The sequence below is a fragment of the Delphinapterus leucas genome, chromosome 5, assembly GCF_059928025.1.
Source record: "Delphinapterus leucas isolate spDelLeu-1000000601 "Yukka" chromosome 5, BTC_Dleu_Yukka2, whole genome shotgun sequence".
Classification (NCBI taxonomy): Eukaryota; Metazoa; Chordata; class Mammalia; order Artiodactyla; family Monodontidae; genus Delphinapterus; species Delphinapterus leucas.
The window spans coordinates 75216812-75235224 of NC_143133.1; the positions used below are offsets into that span (position 1 = coordinate 75216812).

Below are 18413 nucleotides of genomic sequence, written 5' to 3' on the forward strand. Positions count from 1 at the left end.
AGTAGATTTTGCCAACTCCAAGAAAAAAGAGTGAAAAATATTAAATACCCAATACTGGAGGAATGAATAAACAAATTGTAGTTCAGTCATTGGATGGAACATTATGCAGCCATTAAAATGTATACTTTGGGAAAACATATAAAATATTAAGTGGAAAAGCAGCGTGCAAAATTATAATCTCATTTATGTACTCACATCAAAAGACTAGCAGGAAATCTAAAATGTTGATAGTGGTTATCTCTGAGTGGCATGATAATAGCTGATTATTATTTTATCCTTTATATTTTCACACATTGTCTGATTTTTACATAATGAATATATACTATTTTATAATCAGATTTTTTTTTAAATTTAAGTGGTAATGAAAGCAGTTCTTAGCCATTATTTCTTTCCATTTCCTCGAAGCATTTCTTTGAAGGTGTTGAAGCTCGGGTAGCACAGGGTATAAGAGAAGAGGAAGTAAGCTATCAACTTGCATTTAACAAACAAGAACTCCGAAAAGTTATTAAAGAGTATCCTGGAAAGGAAGTAAAAAAAGGTCTAGATAACCTCTACAAGAAGGTTGACAAACATCTATGTGAAGAGGAGAATTTACTTCAGGTATGCTTTAGTTCTTTGAACCATCCTAGATTGCACATCCTTACATATGTCGCTTTTCTCCAAAATATTCCTCTAGAAATACTATGCATTTTCTAATCTTAGTGTAGGAGGAAAGTTCCACAAGGTACAGACCAGATTAACGAATTGTGAGGGGAAGAAAGGAATAATATTTATATAAGCTTATATGACTATTCCTGTTTATTTTGTATTTCTTTTTTATTGTTTTGAGGCATTAAGTTGTTTTTCTTTTGTTTGGGGATGGGTTTTTTCGTTGCTTTTTTGTTTTGTTTTAGTTTTGAGGGTGGCAAGGAAATGGAATGGTGTATAGTACAGTGGAGTGATTCTGAGCATAGGGGTTGGAGCTGGAAATGGTTTCATAATCTGGCTCCAGATAAAGCTTCATGGTTTGGGGCAAATTACTTCACCTCTCTGAGCCTCAATTTCCTTATTTGAAAAGTAGAAATAATACCTCTCCTGTATACTGGGCACTACTATTACTGTCATTGCCATTTTATACATGAGAAAATCAAAGCTTAGAGAGGTGGAGTAATATGACCATGATGCTATAGCTAATGAATGGTAGAGTCAGATTTAAACTGCCAACTGAGCCATCATTCTTTATAAGCCATACTAAAAGGCCCAGAGATGAGTGAGAATAATTCTGATTTTAACACCATGGAAGGCTTCATGAAGGAAAGCATTTGTGTTAGCCTCTGAAAGTCAGATACTAACTTAACAGATAAAGTAGGAGAAGTGGCCTTCCAGGTGGATGAAATACCATGAGCTAAAAGATGAGAAGCAAAAAAGTGTAAGTAAAACTGTTTAGTAAATACTCTTAAGTTGTCTATTAGGAATTCAGGGTTTATGAGATTTAGGGTTTATAAGGAAAAATCCCCTCAACTGGCAGATAGGGATGATTTCATAGTACCCACCCTCACCAGGTTGTCATGAGACTTAAAAAGGATAATGTATACATAAAGCACTTTGCACTGTGCTGATATGAAATAAGTCAATAAATATAACCTATTAATATTAGCTGTTATGTCAGTGTGTGTATCAGATTCTGTCTTGATAGTTGTGCATCGTGATTCCCACTTCCAGATTATAAATCCTCTGATGGCAGATGATTGGTCTGACTCATCTTGGTGTCCTCCATGGCATCAAGCAGTGTTTTGCATCATCAATTTTAGATAAAGAAATTGTTAAACTTTCATATGAAATGAAATTTAGGCATTCAGTGTTGCATTTCATTTAATCATTAGTCTTAGTTTCATACATAGTTGTGCATATCCTCATCGGTGTTGGATATTGGAGTAAATATAATAACAGCTAAACATAATGAGTGCTTACTGTGTCACACTGTTCTGAGTACTTTACGTGTATCTACTCATTTAACCTCACCTGAAGCTTGTGAGGAAGGTATTATTATCATTACCCCAGTTTACAGATAAGGAACTTGAGGCACAGAGCAATGATGTAATGTACTCAAGGTCACAAAGCTTATAAGGGGAAGGACCCAGTTTCTATCTCTAGAATGCATGTTCTTAACTATTATTCTAAATCCTTAGAATATATCCTGACATTATTTCTACATACTTGACTGTATTATTTCCATTCATAGTTTAACGACTCTTATTTTCATTTTTATTATAGGTGGTGTGGCACTCCATGCAGGATGAATTTATACGCCAGTACAAGCATTTTGAAGGTTTGATAGCTCGCTGTTATCCTGGATCTGGTGTTACAATGGAATTCACTATTCAGGACATTCTGGACTATTGCTCCAGCATTGCGCAGTCCCACTAAACCTTACAAAAGAAGAAAAGGTAAATGAAAAAAGCACTCTGAGTACACCAGACACTATTCAAAAACATCAGACACTATTCAAAAACATCAAGCAACCGTTTTGAGAACCAGACTTAAAATTTTATGTATGAATGTCAGATAAATGGGTAATACCATACCACAAATATTCAAAAGCGAAAGTACCAACCTATGTGGCAGTTTAATTTGCCCAATAGGTTGTATACTAAAAGCATTTATCTCGGGCTTCCCTGGTGGTGCAATGGTTAAGAATCCGCCTGCCAATGCAGGAGACGTGGATTCAAGCCCTGGTCCAGGAAGATCCCACATGCCGTGGAGCAACTAAGCACGTTTCCCACAACTACTGAAGTCCGCACACCCTAGAGCCCATGCTCTGCAACAAGAGAAGCCACTTCAATGAGAAGCCTGTGCACCACAACGAAGAGTAGCCCCTGCTCGCTGCAACTAGAGAAAGCCCACATGCAGCAGCGAAGACCCAACGCAGCCAAAAATAAATAAATTAATTAAAGCATTTATCTCATCATAAATGCCTTTATCATTTTTCCAGACTGTCCAGGAAATTTTCCTGTATTGCCTCGCTTCTTATATTTAAGAGTGGTTATCCTGGGCTTCCCTGGTGGCGCAGTGGTTGAGAGTCCGCCTGCCGATGCAGGGGACACGGGTTCGTGACCCAGTCCAGGAAGATCCCACATGCTGCAGAGTGGCTGGGCCCATGAGCCATGGCCGCTGAGCCTGCGCGTCCAGAGCCTGTGCTCCGCAACAGGAGAGGCCACAACAGTGAGAGGCCCGCGTACCGCAAAAAAAAAAAAAAAAAAAAAAAAGAGTGGTTATCCTATGTGTAATGCATTGGGAGTTCTTCAGCTTTCACTAATTCAGTATTGCTTACAAATGTAACTACTAAAATTTTGTATAGAACTTTTTCCCTCTAACTAATGTATATATGGATAGGGATCTTGTGATGATCAGTTGTAAACTTGGAATTTGAGGATTATGTGACTCTGTGTAGCAGTGAATCTAAAATAAAGAAGTTTTCAAAAAAATTAAAATTTGGTAGTATTATTCTTAGATCTATCATGCTATCATTTGTATAAAAGCAAGTTCTTATAAAATCAGTATATAAAAATGAATTACATGTCTATTTACCATAAACCACTTAAAAGTATAATAATAAGAAAAATAAAGGCATTTATAATAGCATTAAAAACATTTAGTATTTAGGACTAAGTCTAATGAAACATGTGCTATGGACTGAATTGTGTCCCCTCAAAATTGCTATGTGGAGGCCCTAACCATGCCCTGCCGTGTGACTGTATTAGAGATAAGGCCTTTAAGGGGGTGACTGAGGTTAAATGAGGTCATAAGGGTGGACCCTGATCCAGTAGAACTGGTACCCTTATGAGAAGAGACACCAGAGCCCCCTCTCTACAATGTGAGGACACAGCAAGAACGCAGCCATCTGCAAGGCAGGAAGAGAGAGACCACCAGAACACAGCCATTCTGGCACCCTGATCTCAAACTTCCAGCCTCCAAAACCATGAGAAAATAAATTTCTGTTGTTTAAATCACCTGATCTCTGGTATCTTGTTATGGCAGCCTGAGCTGACTAACACAAGATGAGTATAAGACCTTTATGGAGAAAATTATAAAATTATTAAAAGATATTTTAAAAGGCTTAAATAAGTAGAGGATTATTTCGTGTTTCCAGATAAGAACACATAACTTGGTAGAAATGAGAGTTATTCCCAAATTTAAAAATTCAGTGCAAACTTCCAGTTTCCAGTCCAGCAAGAAAGAAGCTTGAAAGTCACCTCTCCATCCTAACAACAAGTGAAAAGCTGAAAAAACTTAAAAGCAACTTCTTAGATCTGTAAGAGAAGCAAGGTCACAGGGCAAACCACTGCCACAGTTGGAGAGATTAATAGGAGAACAGGGAGAATTACAACTTATTGAAACCTCCATAGGAACCAGTGCTAAAGTAGGAAAAAGAACTGTAATTGACAGCTTGCTGGAGATGAGTGTGGATAAATCAGAGAAAAACTCTGGGGGAACACAGTCTTTGGGGGTAAAACTTTTGTGAGTTTTACCTCCTATAGCTCTACCAAGTTCTCACATTGAATATTGGAGAAAAATTCCCTTGTGCTTCTAGCAAAGGGAGGGGAAAAGGAACCAATTTGAAATATGCCAGAATATTCTACTCTTAACAAAGTCTGCTGTCAGGAGAAATTATTTAAACAGAGCCTAACTGATCTGGGAGAAGGGAAATACCCAAATCCAGTTGGCTCAAGCCTTCCAAATGGAATGGAAGAGAAATACCCAACTTCAGCCCACTCTAGTCATCCTTTTCCACGTAAAGGGGGAGAGGGCATTGAAAAGCACAGGTAAAGTTCACAGTCAAGAGTACAGGCTCATTAAAAGACTGAGACCTTATCTTAGGGCTATAGAGCGCTTCCTCTCCCTCTACACCTCACCACCACATTACTAAGACCTATTTACAACAGTTCTTTTTACCCAGTACATCATTATTTGACTACCAAGAAAAAATTATAAGACATACTAAAAGGCAAAAAACAGTTTGAAGAGACAAAACAAGCATTAGAACAGACTCAGATATGGCAGGGATGTTGGAATTATCAGATCAGGAATTCAAAATAACTATGATTAATATGCTAAGGGGTCTAATGGATAAAGTAGAAAACATGCAAGAACAGAAATGAAGAAGGCCTTTGATAGGCTTACTGGCAGACCGGACACAGCCGAGAAAAGAATCTCTGATCTTAAGGATATCACAATAGATACCTCCAAAACTGAAACACGAAGAGAACAAAGATTTTTTTAAAAAAAACAAACAATGTCCAAGGACTATGGGACAACTACAAAGGGTATAATGTGCTTGTAATGGGAATGCCAGGAGGACAAGAAATACAGAAAGGAACAGAAGAAATCTTTGAAACAATCATGACTGAGAATTAACCCCAAATCAACGTTTGCCACCAAATCACAGATCCAGGAAGCTCAGAGAACTACAAGCAGGATGAATGCCTGAAAAACTATACCTATGCATATCATTTTCAAGCTACAGAAAAATGAAAGATAAAGATAAAAAAACTCCTGAAAGAAGCCAGAGGGGAAAAAAACATCTTAGCTATAGAGGAACAAAGATAATTACATCCCACTTCTCAGAAACCATGCAAGCAAGAAGAAAGTGGAGTGCAATATTTAAAGTGTTGAGAAAAAAACCAACCTAGAATTCTGTATCCTGTGAAATTATTCTTCAAAAGTGAAGGAGAGAGAAAGACTTCCTCAGATAAACAAAAATTGAGGGAATTTGCTGCCAGTAGAACTGCCTTGCAAGAAATATTAAAAGAACTTTAGAAGGAAAATGACACAGTTCAGAAACTCAGATCTGCATGAAGAACATCAGAGAAGGAATAAGTGAAGGGAAAATTAAAACTTATTTTTCTTATTCTTAATTGATCTAACAGATAACAGTTTGTTCAAAATAACAATAGCAACGATGTATTCAATTATGTATGCATATATAAATATGCTTATGTATAAGTGAAATGAATCATAGCAGTTATAAAAAAGGATGAGAGGGAGGAATTAGGATTATTTTATTACTATAAGCTACTCTTACTATCCATGACACATTGTAGGGTTATTTGAAAGACTTGGATTAGTTGTAAATGTATATTGCAAACTCTAGGGCAAACAATAAAAAAGTTTTAAAAGAAGTATAACTGATATGCTAAGAAAGGAGAGAAAATGGAATCATATAAAGTGCACAGTTAAAACTACAAAAGACAGAAAAAGAAAGAAAGACAAAACTAGGAACAAAGAACAAGGGCAACAAATAGAAAACAGTAACATATATGGGTAGCTATTAATCCAACTATATCAAAAATCATTTTGAATGTCAATGGCCTAAATGCACCAATTGAAAGACAGAGATTGTCAGAGTGGATCAAAAAACAAGACCCAACCATATGTTTTCAAGAAATCTACTTTAAATATAAAGACATATACAGAATAAAAGCAAATGGATGGGAAAAAAATATACCATGCTAACACTAATCAAAAGAAAGCAGGAGTAGATACATTAATTTCCGACAGAGCAGACTGCAGAGTAAGGAAAGTTATCAGGGATAAAGAAGGGCATTACATAATGATAAAGAGGCTAATTCTCCAGCAAGACCTAACAATCCTTAATGTGTATATGCCTAACAACAGAGCACTGAAATATGTGAGGCGAATACTAATAGAATTGCAAGGAGAAATAAACGAATCTACTATTATAGTTGGAGATTTCAGTATACCTTTATCAGAAATGGACAGATCCAACAGACAGAAAATCAGTAAGGACATAACTGAACTCAACAGTACCATCAATCAAATGGAGATAATGGACATCAATAGACTACTTCATCCACAACAGCAGAGTACACATTCTTCTCCTGATCATATGGAACATTCACCAAGATAGACCACATTCTGGACCATAAAAAATGGTTCAGAATAAATTTGAAAGAATATAAATTATCTAATGTCTGCTTTCAGATCACAGTGGAATTAAACTAGAAACCAAAAACAGAAAGATAATGGGAAAATCCCAAAATATTTGGAGATTAAAGACTCAATGCAGTTCCAGTCAAAGTCACAACTGTTTTGGTTCGGTTGGTTTTCGTGGGACCCAACAAGCTGTTTCTAAAATGTATACAGAGAAACAAAAGGCTAATAGCCAAGACACTCCTGAAGAATGAGGTAGAAGGAATTTCCTTATCAAGAATTATAATTAAAGCAGCATTGTATTGGTGCAAAGATAAATAAACAAGTGGAACAAAACCAGGAGTCCAGAAACAGACCCATACAAATAGAGACCCTTGCTTTATTACAGATGTGGCATGGCAAATCAATGGGGGAAAGATAGGCTTGGAATAAACAGTGCTGGAACAGGTTGTTCATAAGAGAAGAGGTAAAAATCGAGCCCTTATCTCACACCATGTACAAAATGAATTCCACATGGATTGGATTCCTAATTGTGAAATGTAAAACTATAGAACTTAAGAGAGTATCTTTTTACCTCAGGAATGGGAAAGATTTTGTTAAACAAGATGCAAAAATGCAAATCATAAGGGAAAAAAAGTTGATAGATTTGACTATGTCCAAATTAGGAACTTGTGTTCATCTTTCATGAAAATGAAACAACAGACCACAAACTGAGAGATGATAACTGCAACACATATGACAATCAGCATCCAAAACTTATAAGGAACTCCTAAAAATCAGTTTAAAACAAAAAAGACAAACCAGGGAATTCCATGGCAGTCTACTGGTTAGGACTCCGAGCTTCCACTGCAGGGGGGAAGGGTTCCATCCCTGGTCGGGGAAGTAAGATCCTGCAAGCCACACGGTGCAGCAAAAATAGAAAAAGACAAACCAATAGACAAAAAGGACAAAAAAAAAAAAAGTACAGGCATTTCACAGAAGAAAGTGACAGTATGACTAATAAGCACATGAAGTGTTCACTTGACATTAGGGAAATGTTTTCCCTGATTGAATTTAAATTAAATTTAAAAGGATGTGAGGTCAACAGAACACAAATGCTTCTGGAGGAAGCATAAGTTGGTATAATCACTTAAACAATTTAACACTGTCTAGTAAAGTTAAAGATGAGTGTAACCTATGACTCAGCAATTCCACCCCTAAGTCTGTGCTCCAACGCAGTTAATCTGAATCCAAGCTACACGTTAGAATCACCTGGTGTGCTTGTGTAATACGGATGCCCCTGGGACATTAAATTTCAGCTGAGCCAGGGTGGAGGGCAGGCATCTATAGTTTTTCAAAGCTCCCCAGTGATTCTGGTACTCAGTGTGGATTGAGAATCACTGCCATAAAGAGACTCATGTACTTAGGCATTAGCACCAAGTCTTAACAAAGACCCTATCAGTACAGTTTGTAATAGCAAAAAATTGCAAATACCCCAAATGTCCATTAACAGTAGATGGATAAATTAAGGTATCTTCATTATATGCCAATACAGTAGTGAAAAATAGTGAATTTTATCTGCATACAACAGTGCAGATAAATGCCAGGAAAATAATGTCAGATAAAAAAAAAATCACAGAATACATACTGTATGATTCTATTATAAAAGTTCAAAACCCAAAATTAAACTATATGTTGTTTAGAGTTGCAAATGTGGTAAAACTGAAGAAAAGCAAGGAAATGATCATAAAATTCTGGAGAGTGATTAGGGACCAAGAAGGGAAGTTTATGGTACCTAGCAGGGACAGGATTTTTTTTTTTTGGCGGTACGCGGGCCTCTCACTGTTGTGGCCTCTCCCGTTGGGGAGCACAGGCTCTGGACGCGCAGGCTCAGCGGCCATGGCTCACGGGCCCAGCCGCTCCACGGCATGTGGGATCTTCCCAGACCGGGTCACGAACCCGTGTCCCCTGCATCGGCAGGCGGACTCTCAACCGCTGCGCCACCAGGGAAGCCCCGGGGACAGTATGTTAAAGGCATATTGTCATGTTCTTTTACTTAACTGGGTAGCGGCTACATGGATTTCATTGTACCATGACACTTTATACCTTATAAATCTTATTTTATATTAGTTCAGCATTTAATTTAAAAACATAAAATCAAACTCACATATATGTGTGTATATATCTTTATTGATATATAATAAAATTTGAACATTTATAGATGGTGATCTGGAGCCAAAGAAGATCGAGTGGCTTGCTCAGGGTCTAAGCCAAATATTAACAGAGCTGATATTCCACACAACAGTAACCTTCCTCTCAAAGTGCTGGCCTTTCTTTTACCCTGTTGATAGCAGGAATGATACAAGTATAAATATACTTACATCTAAGGACCAAACACTATCTAATATCTCCATTAACAGGCAAAGGTTAATTTTACCTGAGGTGGTGTGGCAGGTAAAAGAAAGAAAAGGCAGTGGATGACTCCCATCAGCTATAGTTTTCTGGATCTTAAAGATCTATACTATTGTATGCTAGATGGGATAGGGAAGGAGAAACAGAGAGCTTTTAAACAAACTACTGAAGATGATAACTTAGAGCAGGGATCCCCAACGCCCAGGCTGTGGACCGGTACCAGTCCGCGGCCTGTTAGGAAACGGGCCACCCAGCAGGAGGTGAGCGGTGGGCAAGCAAGCAAAGCTTCATCTGCCTCTCCCCGTCGCTCGAATTACTGCCAGAACCATCACTAGCATTACCATCTGGACCATCCCCCCACACCCCAGTCCATGGAAGAATTGTCTTCCACGAAACCGGTCCCTGGTGCCAAAAATGTTGGAGGCCGCTGACTTAGAGAATATAAATAAATGAAAAAGTGCTGAGAAAGTAAAACTGGCTATGCCAGGAAGGTTAAATATGCAATATTAGAGTGGTGTCAAAGAAGTAAGATTATTTTCTCATAACTACCTGCTTTGGGGTCCTCTACATCGGCACTTCTCAAATGTTAATGTACATAGGGAACAACCAGGAATCTTGTTGAAATGTAGTTTCTGATCCAGCAGATTTTGTGTGGTCCAAGATTCTGCATTTCTAGCAAGATCCCAGGTAATATCAATGCCGCTGGTCTACAGCCCACAGTTTGTGTTGCAAAGCTTAACAGTGATGTAGAGTTACATCATTCATACCTCTGAACAAATCAGGATAATTTGGGTTTTTTCACCTTTGGGAGATAGCTGACATTTATGCTTGTGGTTTTAAAAGAGTTCTCAGTTTGTAATATTTGGTGGCACCATGATACCATGGTATAATGCTCACTTAATCCCTGACTGAGTATAGTACTAAATGCATTTAGGAGGGGGAGCATTCAAAAGACAGTGGGGTAGATGGAAACGGGGAGAGGTATATATGAAAACAGACAGGGAAAGCAGGTGCTAACAATGGAGAATACAGCAAGCGAGACAAAGCAACGTCGATCTATGAGCAAATCACTTGCCCCACAATCTTGAGAAAGCAGCTTCTGTGAGATCAGCATCTCAATCAATTTCACTTGCAAGATGGTGAGTCCTTCAAGAAGTTCCAGCCTAGTTAGCTAGAGGAGAAGGTAGTGGAAAAGAAATTAAGAAATTGAAGGAATGTGCTCTAATCTGAATTTTATACTTGTCTCCATTTAATTTTAAACAGTTAGCCTTTCCGAATCCCCTGTAAATTACATTGCCCTGTAATTCTCTCGTAAGAGCCTATTCTTCTACTTCATGGCAGTTACCATAATATGAAATATGTTTATTTGTCTTTCTACTTCTTCAGTGTCTTATCTCCCCTACTTAGCCTGCAGTCTTTATGACTAGAATCAAGATTGTTCTGTTTACCAGTATCTATCTAGCACACGTAAGTACTTAATAAATGTTGAATTTAAAAAGTAAAAAGTGGGACTTCCCTGGTTGTCCAGTGGCTAAGACTCTGAGCTCCCAATGCAGGGGGCCCAGGTTTGATCTCTGATCAGAGAACTAGATCCCGCATGCCACAACTAAGAGTTCACATGCCACAACTAAAAAAAGAGCCCGCACACCACAACTAAAAGGATCCTACAGGCCACAAGGAAGATCCCACATGTGGCAACGAAGATCCCATGTGCCACAGCTAAGACCCCATGCAGCCAAATAAAAAATATTTTCAAAACAATAAATAAAAAAAAAAGTAAAAAGTGAACAGGGAGACCTGAATTGTTAATGCATGAAAGGAGGAAACCTTCACGTGTATTTCTTTACGATTCTCTTCCATGTTTACAGTACGACCATATTCTTGAAAGTAAGTTGCATTAGGGCAGAGGCTCTGCCTGCTTTGTTCACTGCTTGAGCCCAGCACTTAATGTGCCACCTTGCTTTAAGTGCTCAGTAACTAGATGTGGAAGATAATGTTCATTCTAGGTGCTGAGTGAAGGAACTGTTATAAGGAAATTGAGCCACAAGATAAAGCAAAAAGAAAAACTGCTGTACTCCCTGTTTTTATACAGGGTCTTGCACAGTGATATAAATTCAACAAAGACTTGATGAATTAAATTCATGGAGGACCTAAATAAACAATGTCTTCTGTAGATTTCAGATATGCTCTTTTTGGGAGGAGGGTTTTCTAGATCTACTGTCAATTCCTCTGATAGATACTGTGGGCTATGGCGTCTGCCTACTCTTCCTTGCTAACAGAGCTCTGCTTTTTACAGAGTAGGAACATGCCAGAAAAAGTGAAAAATCAAGGTTGGCGTAAACCCTTGGATCTCAACCTGCTGCATATTACAGTTGTTGGGGAAACGTTTAAAAATACTGATATCTGCACCCCACCCCGGCCAAATAAATAAGAATCTCTGAAGGTGGAGCCCAAGTTTTTACAAACGTCCCGGGTGATTATAATGGGCAGCATGTTTGCCCTGGTCTAAGCCTGCCATGACTATCCAGCTCTCCTTTGCCTGTATTTAATTTAGGAATATGCATCTATGCGACCCAGTTCTGGTCAGTGAGATGTAAGAGAAAAGTCTGCTAAGGGGTCCTAGAAAAGATTTTCCACCCTGACATAAGAGGAAGTTCATAAGATATGCAGGGTCTTTATCCTCTATGTCTTCTTCCTTCTTGGTACGTTGTGATATGAAGAGATCATGAGGTAGGATCATGAAGGTAGGAGGATTACCTGAGCCATCAAAGAAAATGTAAATCATGGAATGATACATGTCAAAAAATAATATGTATATGAACAGTAGAGAGAGTAGGTACAATTATTTGAAATTTTAGGGTATTGAATTTAATTTCTTTAATGATTATCTAAATGTTACTATTAATCATTAGAGGTTTCTATTTAATTTTCACTGCACAATCATGATCCTTTTAGCTTTGTAGATGATTTAAATAATCGTATTGCAAACAGGTCTGAGAGTTCTTTGGAAGAAATTTTATGTTGTTTTATTAGAATTTAATATTTCTTTCCTTTGCTATAGTTTAAAAGAGCCCTTTATCTTTGGATATCTTTCTGGACCAACAGTTCTTATTTTACTCCCCCAGACTTTGCCAAGCTGTAACTAAGCCAATATCGATTCTCTGCAACTACTTTGAGGTCGGGTTGACAGTCAATATTGTAGCACTTAGGGAAAGAGAACTTTCTAAAAGTATTTCTAAGTAGTGGAATAATACAACATTTAATCCAAAACACCACATGCTTTTCTAAGACAGTTGGTAGGCCCTAAATTTAATTTGAAAAAACAAAAAATCTTGAAATGGTTTGTATTAAAATTTACTCATTATAATTTTACTTACTTTTTTTAAGCCAAGTTTACTTATTAACTACAGCTATAAATGTACTATATCTAACTTGTGCTCATAAAAAGTCATTCCCATATTTGTTTATTCAGGAGGAGTAATCTGCTGTAAGATTGCTCAAACCATAACATTTAGCACAGGGAACAGTTCTCTAAGTAGAAGAGAGAGGGGCAACAGTTAATGAGAGTGTAATAGATGAATACTTTAACCTTTACTGATGTAGCCTGAAATTATGCACCTCTCCCTAGGGCATCACCTTAAGAATTGTGATTTCTCTTCTTATTCTCAGGGTCCCTTGTCTTTTAAATAATTTCCTGCCTCTTAGCCTTGTCTTTGGACCACAGATTTTTTTTTTCTGCCTGAAATATTATAGTATTGCTGTTCATCAGGGGGTGTAAAATTTATCAAAATAATCTAGAAATGAATTGAACTGTTTCTCCTTCTATATCGTAGTAGAATCATTCTGGATCCTGGTAAGACTATCCATCACAGTCTCCATGCTCTACAAAGATTAGGTAGATGACTATTAGCTGGACCAATCAGGCTCTCTTCCTCTGCCAGGAATCTGAATCTTGGGCAGAGTGACCCTGAGTGGGATGAAGGCACTTAGAGTTAAATCATTCCAATGGTCACACCAAAAGAGACCACCCATAAATGTCTTCTATAAAGATCTCCAAAGTTGTCCTGGTTTCTATTCCTCCCAAGATCAAGTGGTTCTGTTTTCCTCTGAGTCTGTGAATCACCCAATATTCTTTCCATATTGCGGTCAGGGAGTGGTAGGGAGCCCTTAAGTTAGCTGAAGTTAGTTTCTGTAGCTTGCAACCAAAGATCCCCAATTAATGCAGACTGAAACATGTATGTACACAAAATCAAATCAACTATATAAGACAATAAATGATAGATGCCAAATGTGCGATACAGACAGTAAGTGTTGTAATAGCTCAGAGGACTTAGATATATCTGTGGTCTGATAAAGTCAAGAAAGACTTTATAAGGAAATTGGGATATGCATCACTGAGTTACCTTCACCCACCCATTGGGCAGCACCCATGAAGATAAATAGCAGTGTAACATTGAGCTAAGAGCTCAGGCTCTGAAGTCAGAGAGAACTGGGCTCAAATCCTCCTCTCTCTGGCTGTATGATCTTGTTCAAGTAAGTCAGCCTTTGTGCCTCATTATCCCTATTTGTAAAATGGAAAGAGTAGTACTCCTCTCATAGGTTCATTGTAAGGATTAAACCAGATAATGTTTGTAAAATGTTTAGCACAGTACTAATAAAAATTCAATTTTAAAAAGAAACAAATCAATCATGCATTTCTTTGCAATGGTTGAGAAATCGGACTCATCTCTCCAGGGTGAGTGGATAATGCACTCACATACGTTCTCAGGACAGAGGGAGTCTCATCAAGTCTTTTTGTCTGTGAAGCCATTACCCACAAAGTCTTTAGTAACTTGCTAATGTTATTTCATTAGCCTTTCGCAAACCTGTGAGACAAAGCACAGAAGAAAGTTTCTAGCTTCAACCAGACTTCCAAGAAAGTGTTTTAGAATTCCCCCAAATGACATGGAAAAGAGGCTTATTCACAGATTCTGGAAACTAGATATGAACTGGGTCCTGTTTCTTATTCCTACACCAATAATCTATTCACTAGATTGGTATGTCTCTTCTGCCATTTTAATCAGACCGCCAAAGTTACATCCTTTTTAATTTAAAAAAGAATTATATTACTACCTTTTAAAACATTGATGAATCCAATTGATCAATCGCCGCAGTTCATTTTACTTGAGCACATTAGATAGCAGAGTATATACTGGCTATACTTTATAACACATCAAAAATAAAATAAACCATGAAGCTGTGGACATTACTGCTATGGTATCAGGTATTCACACAAAAACCCAAAAGCCTTGATGAATTGCCTTGTCATCATCCAAACTCCTCATTCTATTACTCAGTGTAAGGTTCCTTAAGTATAATGGGAAGCATTTAAAAGAAAACTGTAAATGAAGCATCATAATTTAATTGCTGTTCTATTTTAATCAGATGTAATCCTATGAAGAAAGCCCAAAAAGTAACTAAACTAGCATCTTAACAAGTTTACATAACAGCAAATTTTTAAGACATTTCATTTACTTATATTATTTGATAATTCATTATTCAATCATTTATTCATTCATCAAACACTTGCTAATGGCCTGTGGGGCTACAGAGACAAGAGCAAAAAGCGCATAGTGTAATGGTAGAGATGGGCAAGTAAAAATATCCAACCCAAATGCTTACAGTCATTATCTTTAGAGAAAAGAGTAAAATGGGGGACCAGAGCAGGGAAAGTATTAGAAGTTTCTTGTGACTTTTGATTTGTAATCTCCTGTATGGTTTGAATTCCTCTGCAAGCATATACTAGTTGATAAATTTGAAACATGGTAAAATGAAATGTTAATAAGGTTAATATCTTAGACATCATCAACATAATTGCTCTCTTTTGCTTTTCCTAGCACATATTTTTCTAGTTGGCCCAAGACATCAACCAGTCTCAGAAGGAGACAAAGAGATCTGTTACAGAATGAGAACACGGATTGCTTACTGGGTGCCAGACACTGCTGTAAGCAATTTACATGTAATGCAAGGAGAAAGAATTAATACTCAGCTTCTGGCCTTCAAAACAAGATTGTGCAGCCAAACAATAGTTCAAAAGCCAGGCTATTGTATTGGGAGGGGATATTCTAAATTCTTTTATTCACTTTCAGCCCCCCATCCATTAGGTACTAAGCCTGGATGCCTTGGCTCAGAGAGTTCTCACCTGGGGTAGAGAAGACACCCCTTAGAGAGGGTCTAATTATGGTGGAAGGAAAGTGCGATACAGAGGGATGGGAAGGGGAGCCATTCCCCTTCAGCCCCAGGATTGTGGGAAGGAAAGAGCAAGAGAGGAACAGAGTGGTCAGACACGCATCCTGGCATGTAGTATTAGCTGGGGAAGACGTCAAAGGCGGAAGGGGGCGCTTATCTCCACTCCCCATTTGAGACTTGGAGAAGAGGCCTCATTCCAGCCTGCTTCATATCAACCCTAGTGGGGCCAGCATGACCAGGCAGAGGGAGGTCATGAGGTTTAACTTTAGAGTCAGCTATACTCTCTTCATGGCGCCCCTGTGACCAAGACTCTCCAAGAATCTGGCTGGGGACTCATAGTGCCAGTGAGGTGGGTGAGGGCCTGCGACATGGGCTGGGATGAGTCACAGCCAGAAGTCAGAGGAATAAGTTGTGTTGGGAGGAGCCCCAGGGAGGCAGAGAGAGAGCGCCACCAGGGAGACAAAGAGAGACCCATGCCTCACACCAGCCACAGGCAGCTGCAATGCCGGCGACGGTAAGAGCAACCAGGTAGACAAGGGTAGAAGAGGTTCCCAAGGCCCACAGTCTTCCCTCAGCTACAAGGTGAGGCAACTCCACACCTCCCCACATGCATACACCCAGTTCACGTCTTGGAGCCCAAAGGGTGAGAAATCTGACAGACTGAGCTTTTATTTTCCTAGACATACTAACAACCCCCTTTAAAGGGAGTGTTTAAATTACTGGGTCAGATCTAAACATTAATTGTTTTTACTCCTTACCAGCAGGTGTGGACCAGGGAAGAAGGCTGGATCAGTTAACAAAGGGACCACAGTTTCTCCAAATTTCCGAGACGTGGTGTGAGTTAAATTCACAATCCTGCTAAGTCAGTCTAAAAATCAATTACAATTCAGGGTATTAAATGCTATGAAAAGAAGCTGCTATGGGAGCTCTATGCAGCAGAAGTAATTAATGTATTAGATCAGACCCATAGAGCATCCCACCCAGGATTCGGTCCTCCCAGGGGAACCAGCGCACATGTGCTGAGGGGCCGAGCGAGGAAGCGTGGTTGATTTTGACTCGGCATTTCATTAACTGGAAACTTAAGGGCATTCCTTAAAATATCACCAGTTTGGCATCCAGTGATTTCTACAACTCTCCTTGAACATTTTTATACATCTGCACCATTTCTTGGAGGCTTTAAATCTCTGTTTAGAGGCTATTCTGGAAAGTTCTGTTCGTCATCACCCAATTTTGGTGAGTTAGGAAGAGTGAGGCAAGGCAGGTTCTCTGTGTATCAGCATCTTCCTCTTCAGATGGTTTTTCCCCTACTTTGAGAAAAAAGGAAGCCACCATGTTTATTTATGTTTGAGGTTTAGATAGTAAGCATAGTTTGCTCAGAATGGCTCCAAACATAAGTTTTCTTTCCTCGCGTCCAGTTCTTCCTCTTGCCCCTGGCTAATAACTCAGGCAGATCCCATGACTTTTTTGGTGTCTCTGAAGAAGAAGAAGTCCTTGATTAGTAATTAAAATACCCACAACAGTTCCCTGTCATAAGCAGAACATTAAACGTGGTTTGGTGGTCAATGTTCTCACCCTTTTCCAGCTTGGGTCCGCTGCTGGCAGAGAAACAAAAGGAAGTGGTCCCTTGTTTTCCTCTTTTCCCATTCCCACTTCAATTCCTCCTCTACCCAAATTGCTACAGGAGGGAGAGGAGGGAAGAGGCAGGGAAGTTCTTAATTGACCAGTGTTTCTGTGCTCCAATGTCTGCTCTCAGGTGTTTAAACCTGACTCTTTCTTTGTTGTTGCAGATGCTTTGGAGACCCTCCTCCCTGCTCTGTGGGTTTCTCACCTACAGCTCATTTGCCAAGAGTCAGTGCATCTCAATTCCCAGCGGGCTCTTACTTCTTCTCTGCCTCCCGAGCTGGCACCAGCCCCAGCTCCCCTCAGCAGAAGACGCCTCGTCTTCCTGCGGGCCTTCCTAGACAGGACCTTCTTCTGTTAGGGTTTAGTTGCAGACCAGAGAAACCCCTCTAGATTGTTTCAATGGAAATGGACTTACAACCAGGTTGCACGAGGCTTACAGAATTGTTTGGAAGGGATAGAGGAAGAGGGTCTAGGCAAAGCTTCTAGAAACAGCTCTCACTCCCAAGATCACATCTCCTTTGTGGTCAGGAAAGCTTCCACCAATGCTCCCGGCAGCTCCTGAAGCTACCTGCTCCACGACCCATCCCAGCCAAGTGGATGCCTCCGGTCCACCACTCTCCTTCCTTTATCCCATTCCTAATGTGTCTCACATGAGTGCAAATGATGGTGGAACTTCAGCTGCAGGCAATCCAGGAAAAACAACACTCAGCTTTCCAGCCTCTCAGACAGGAAGGCATGCCAGGAGCCTGGAGTTGATGCCAAGGGACCCAATTCACAGGATCTGGTACAGGAACAGAGATCTCTCACATGAGGCTCATACCTGATTGTGGAAAAGATACGGCAAAGTCTGAGAGGGTGCCCTTAAGTCAGGATTCTCTCCTTTGTTCAGGGGACACGAATTAAGTGGTCTCTTTAAGTGCTCTCTCTCTCTTGATTTGAGATGAAGAGAGAAGCCCTCCAAAAATTCCTGGATCACTTCTAACATTTGGTTCCACTTGTTAATAGAACCCTAATTTGGTATGAGAATAGGTCATAAATTATTCAGGCCTTTGCCAGTGACTGCTCTAGGAGGGGGCCTGGAACCCGGTTCTGGCCAGTAAAGGGAACTTTACCAGTGGATTCTGGGAGACATTTCTCTTTGATGAGAAAAAGGCCTATGAGGAAAAACCTTTTATTTTCTTGCCATGAAATCCCTGCTCCCTGCCCTCGCTTCTTGTTTTGGGTGCTGATGCATGTGGACC

At 39.3% G+C, this 18413-nt stretch overlaps 1 protein-coding gene across 7 annotated transcripts in view; it reads left to right on the plus strand.

Annotated features, from left to right (window-relative positions):
- The window catches only part of EXOC1 (exocyst complex component 1), a 93645-nt gene that overhangs the window by 58376 nt on the left and 16856 nt on the right, over positions 1-18413 (plus strand). For 3 of the 7 annotated variants that reach the window (XM_022563859.3, XM_022563876.3, XM_089911957.1), the window contains 2 exons: positions 406-600; positions 2254-3318. In XM_022563859.3, the coding sequence (XP_022419567.1) occupies positions 406-600; positions 2254-2406 (348 nt within the window). In that variant the 3' untranslated portion in view covers positions 2407-3318. Of the gene's footprint in view, positions 1-405; positions 601-2253; positions 3319-9130; positions 9308-10707; positions 12100-18413 lie in introns of those variants that run through there. The other 4 variants (XM_089911956.1, XM_089911954.1, XM_089911953.1 and 1 more) reach the window with 4 other exon arrangements.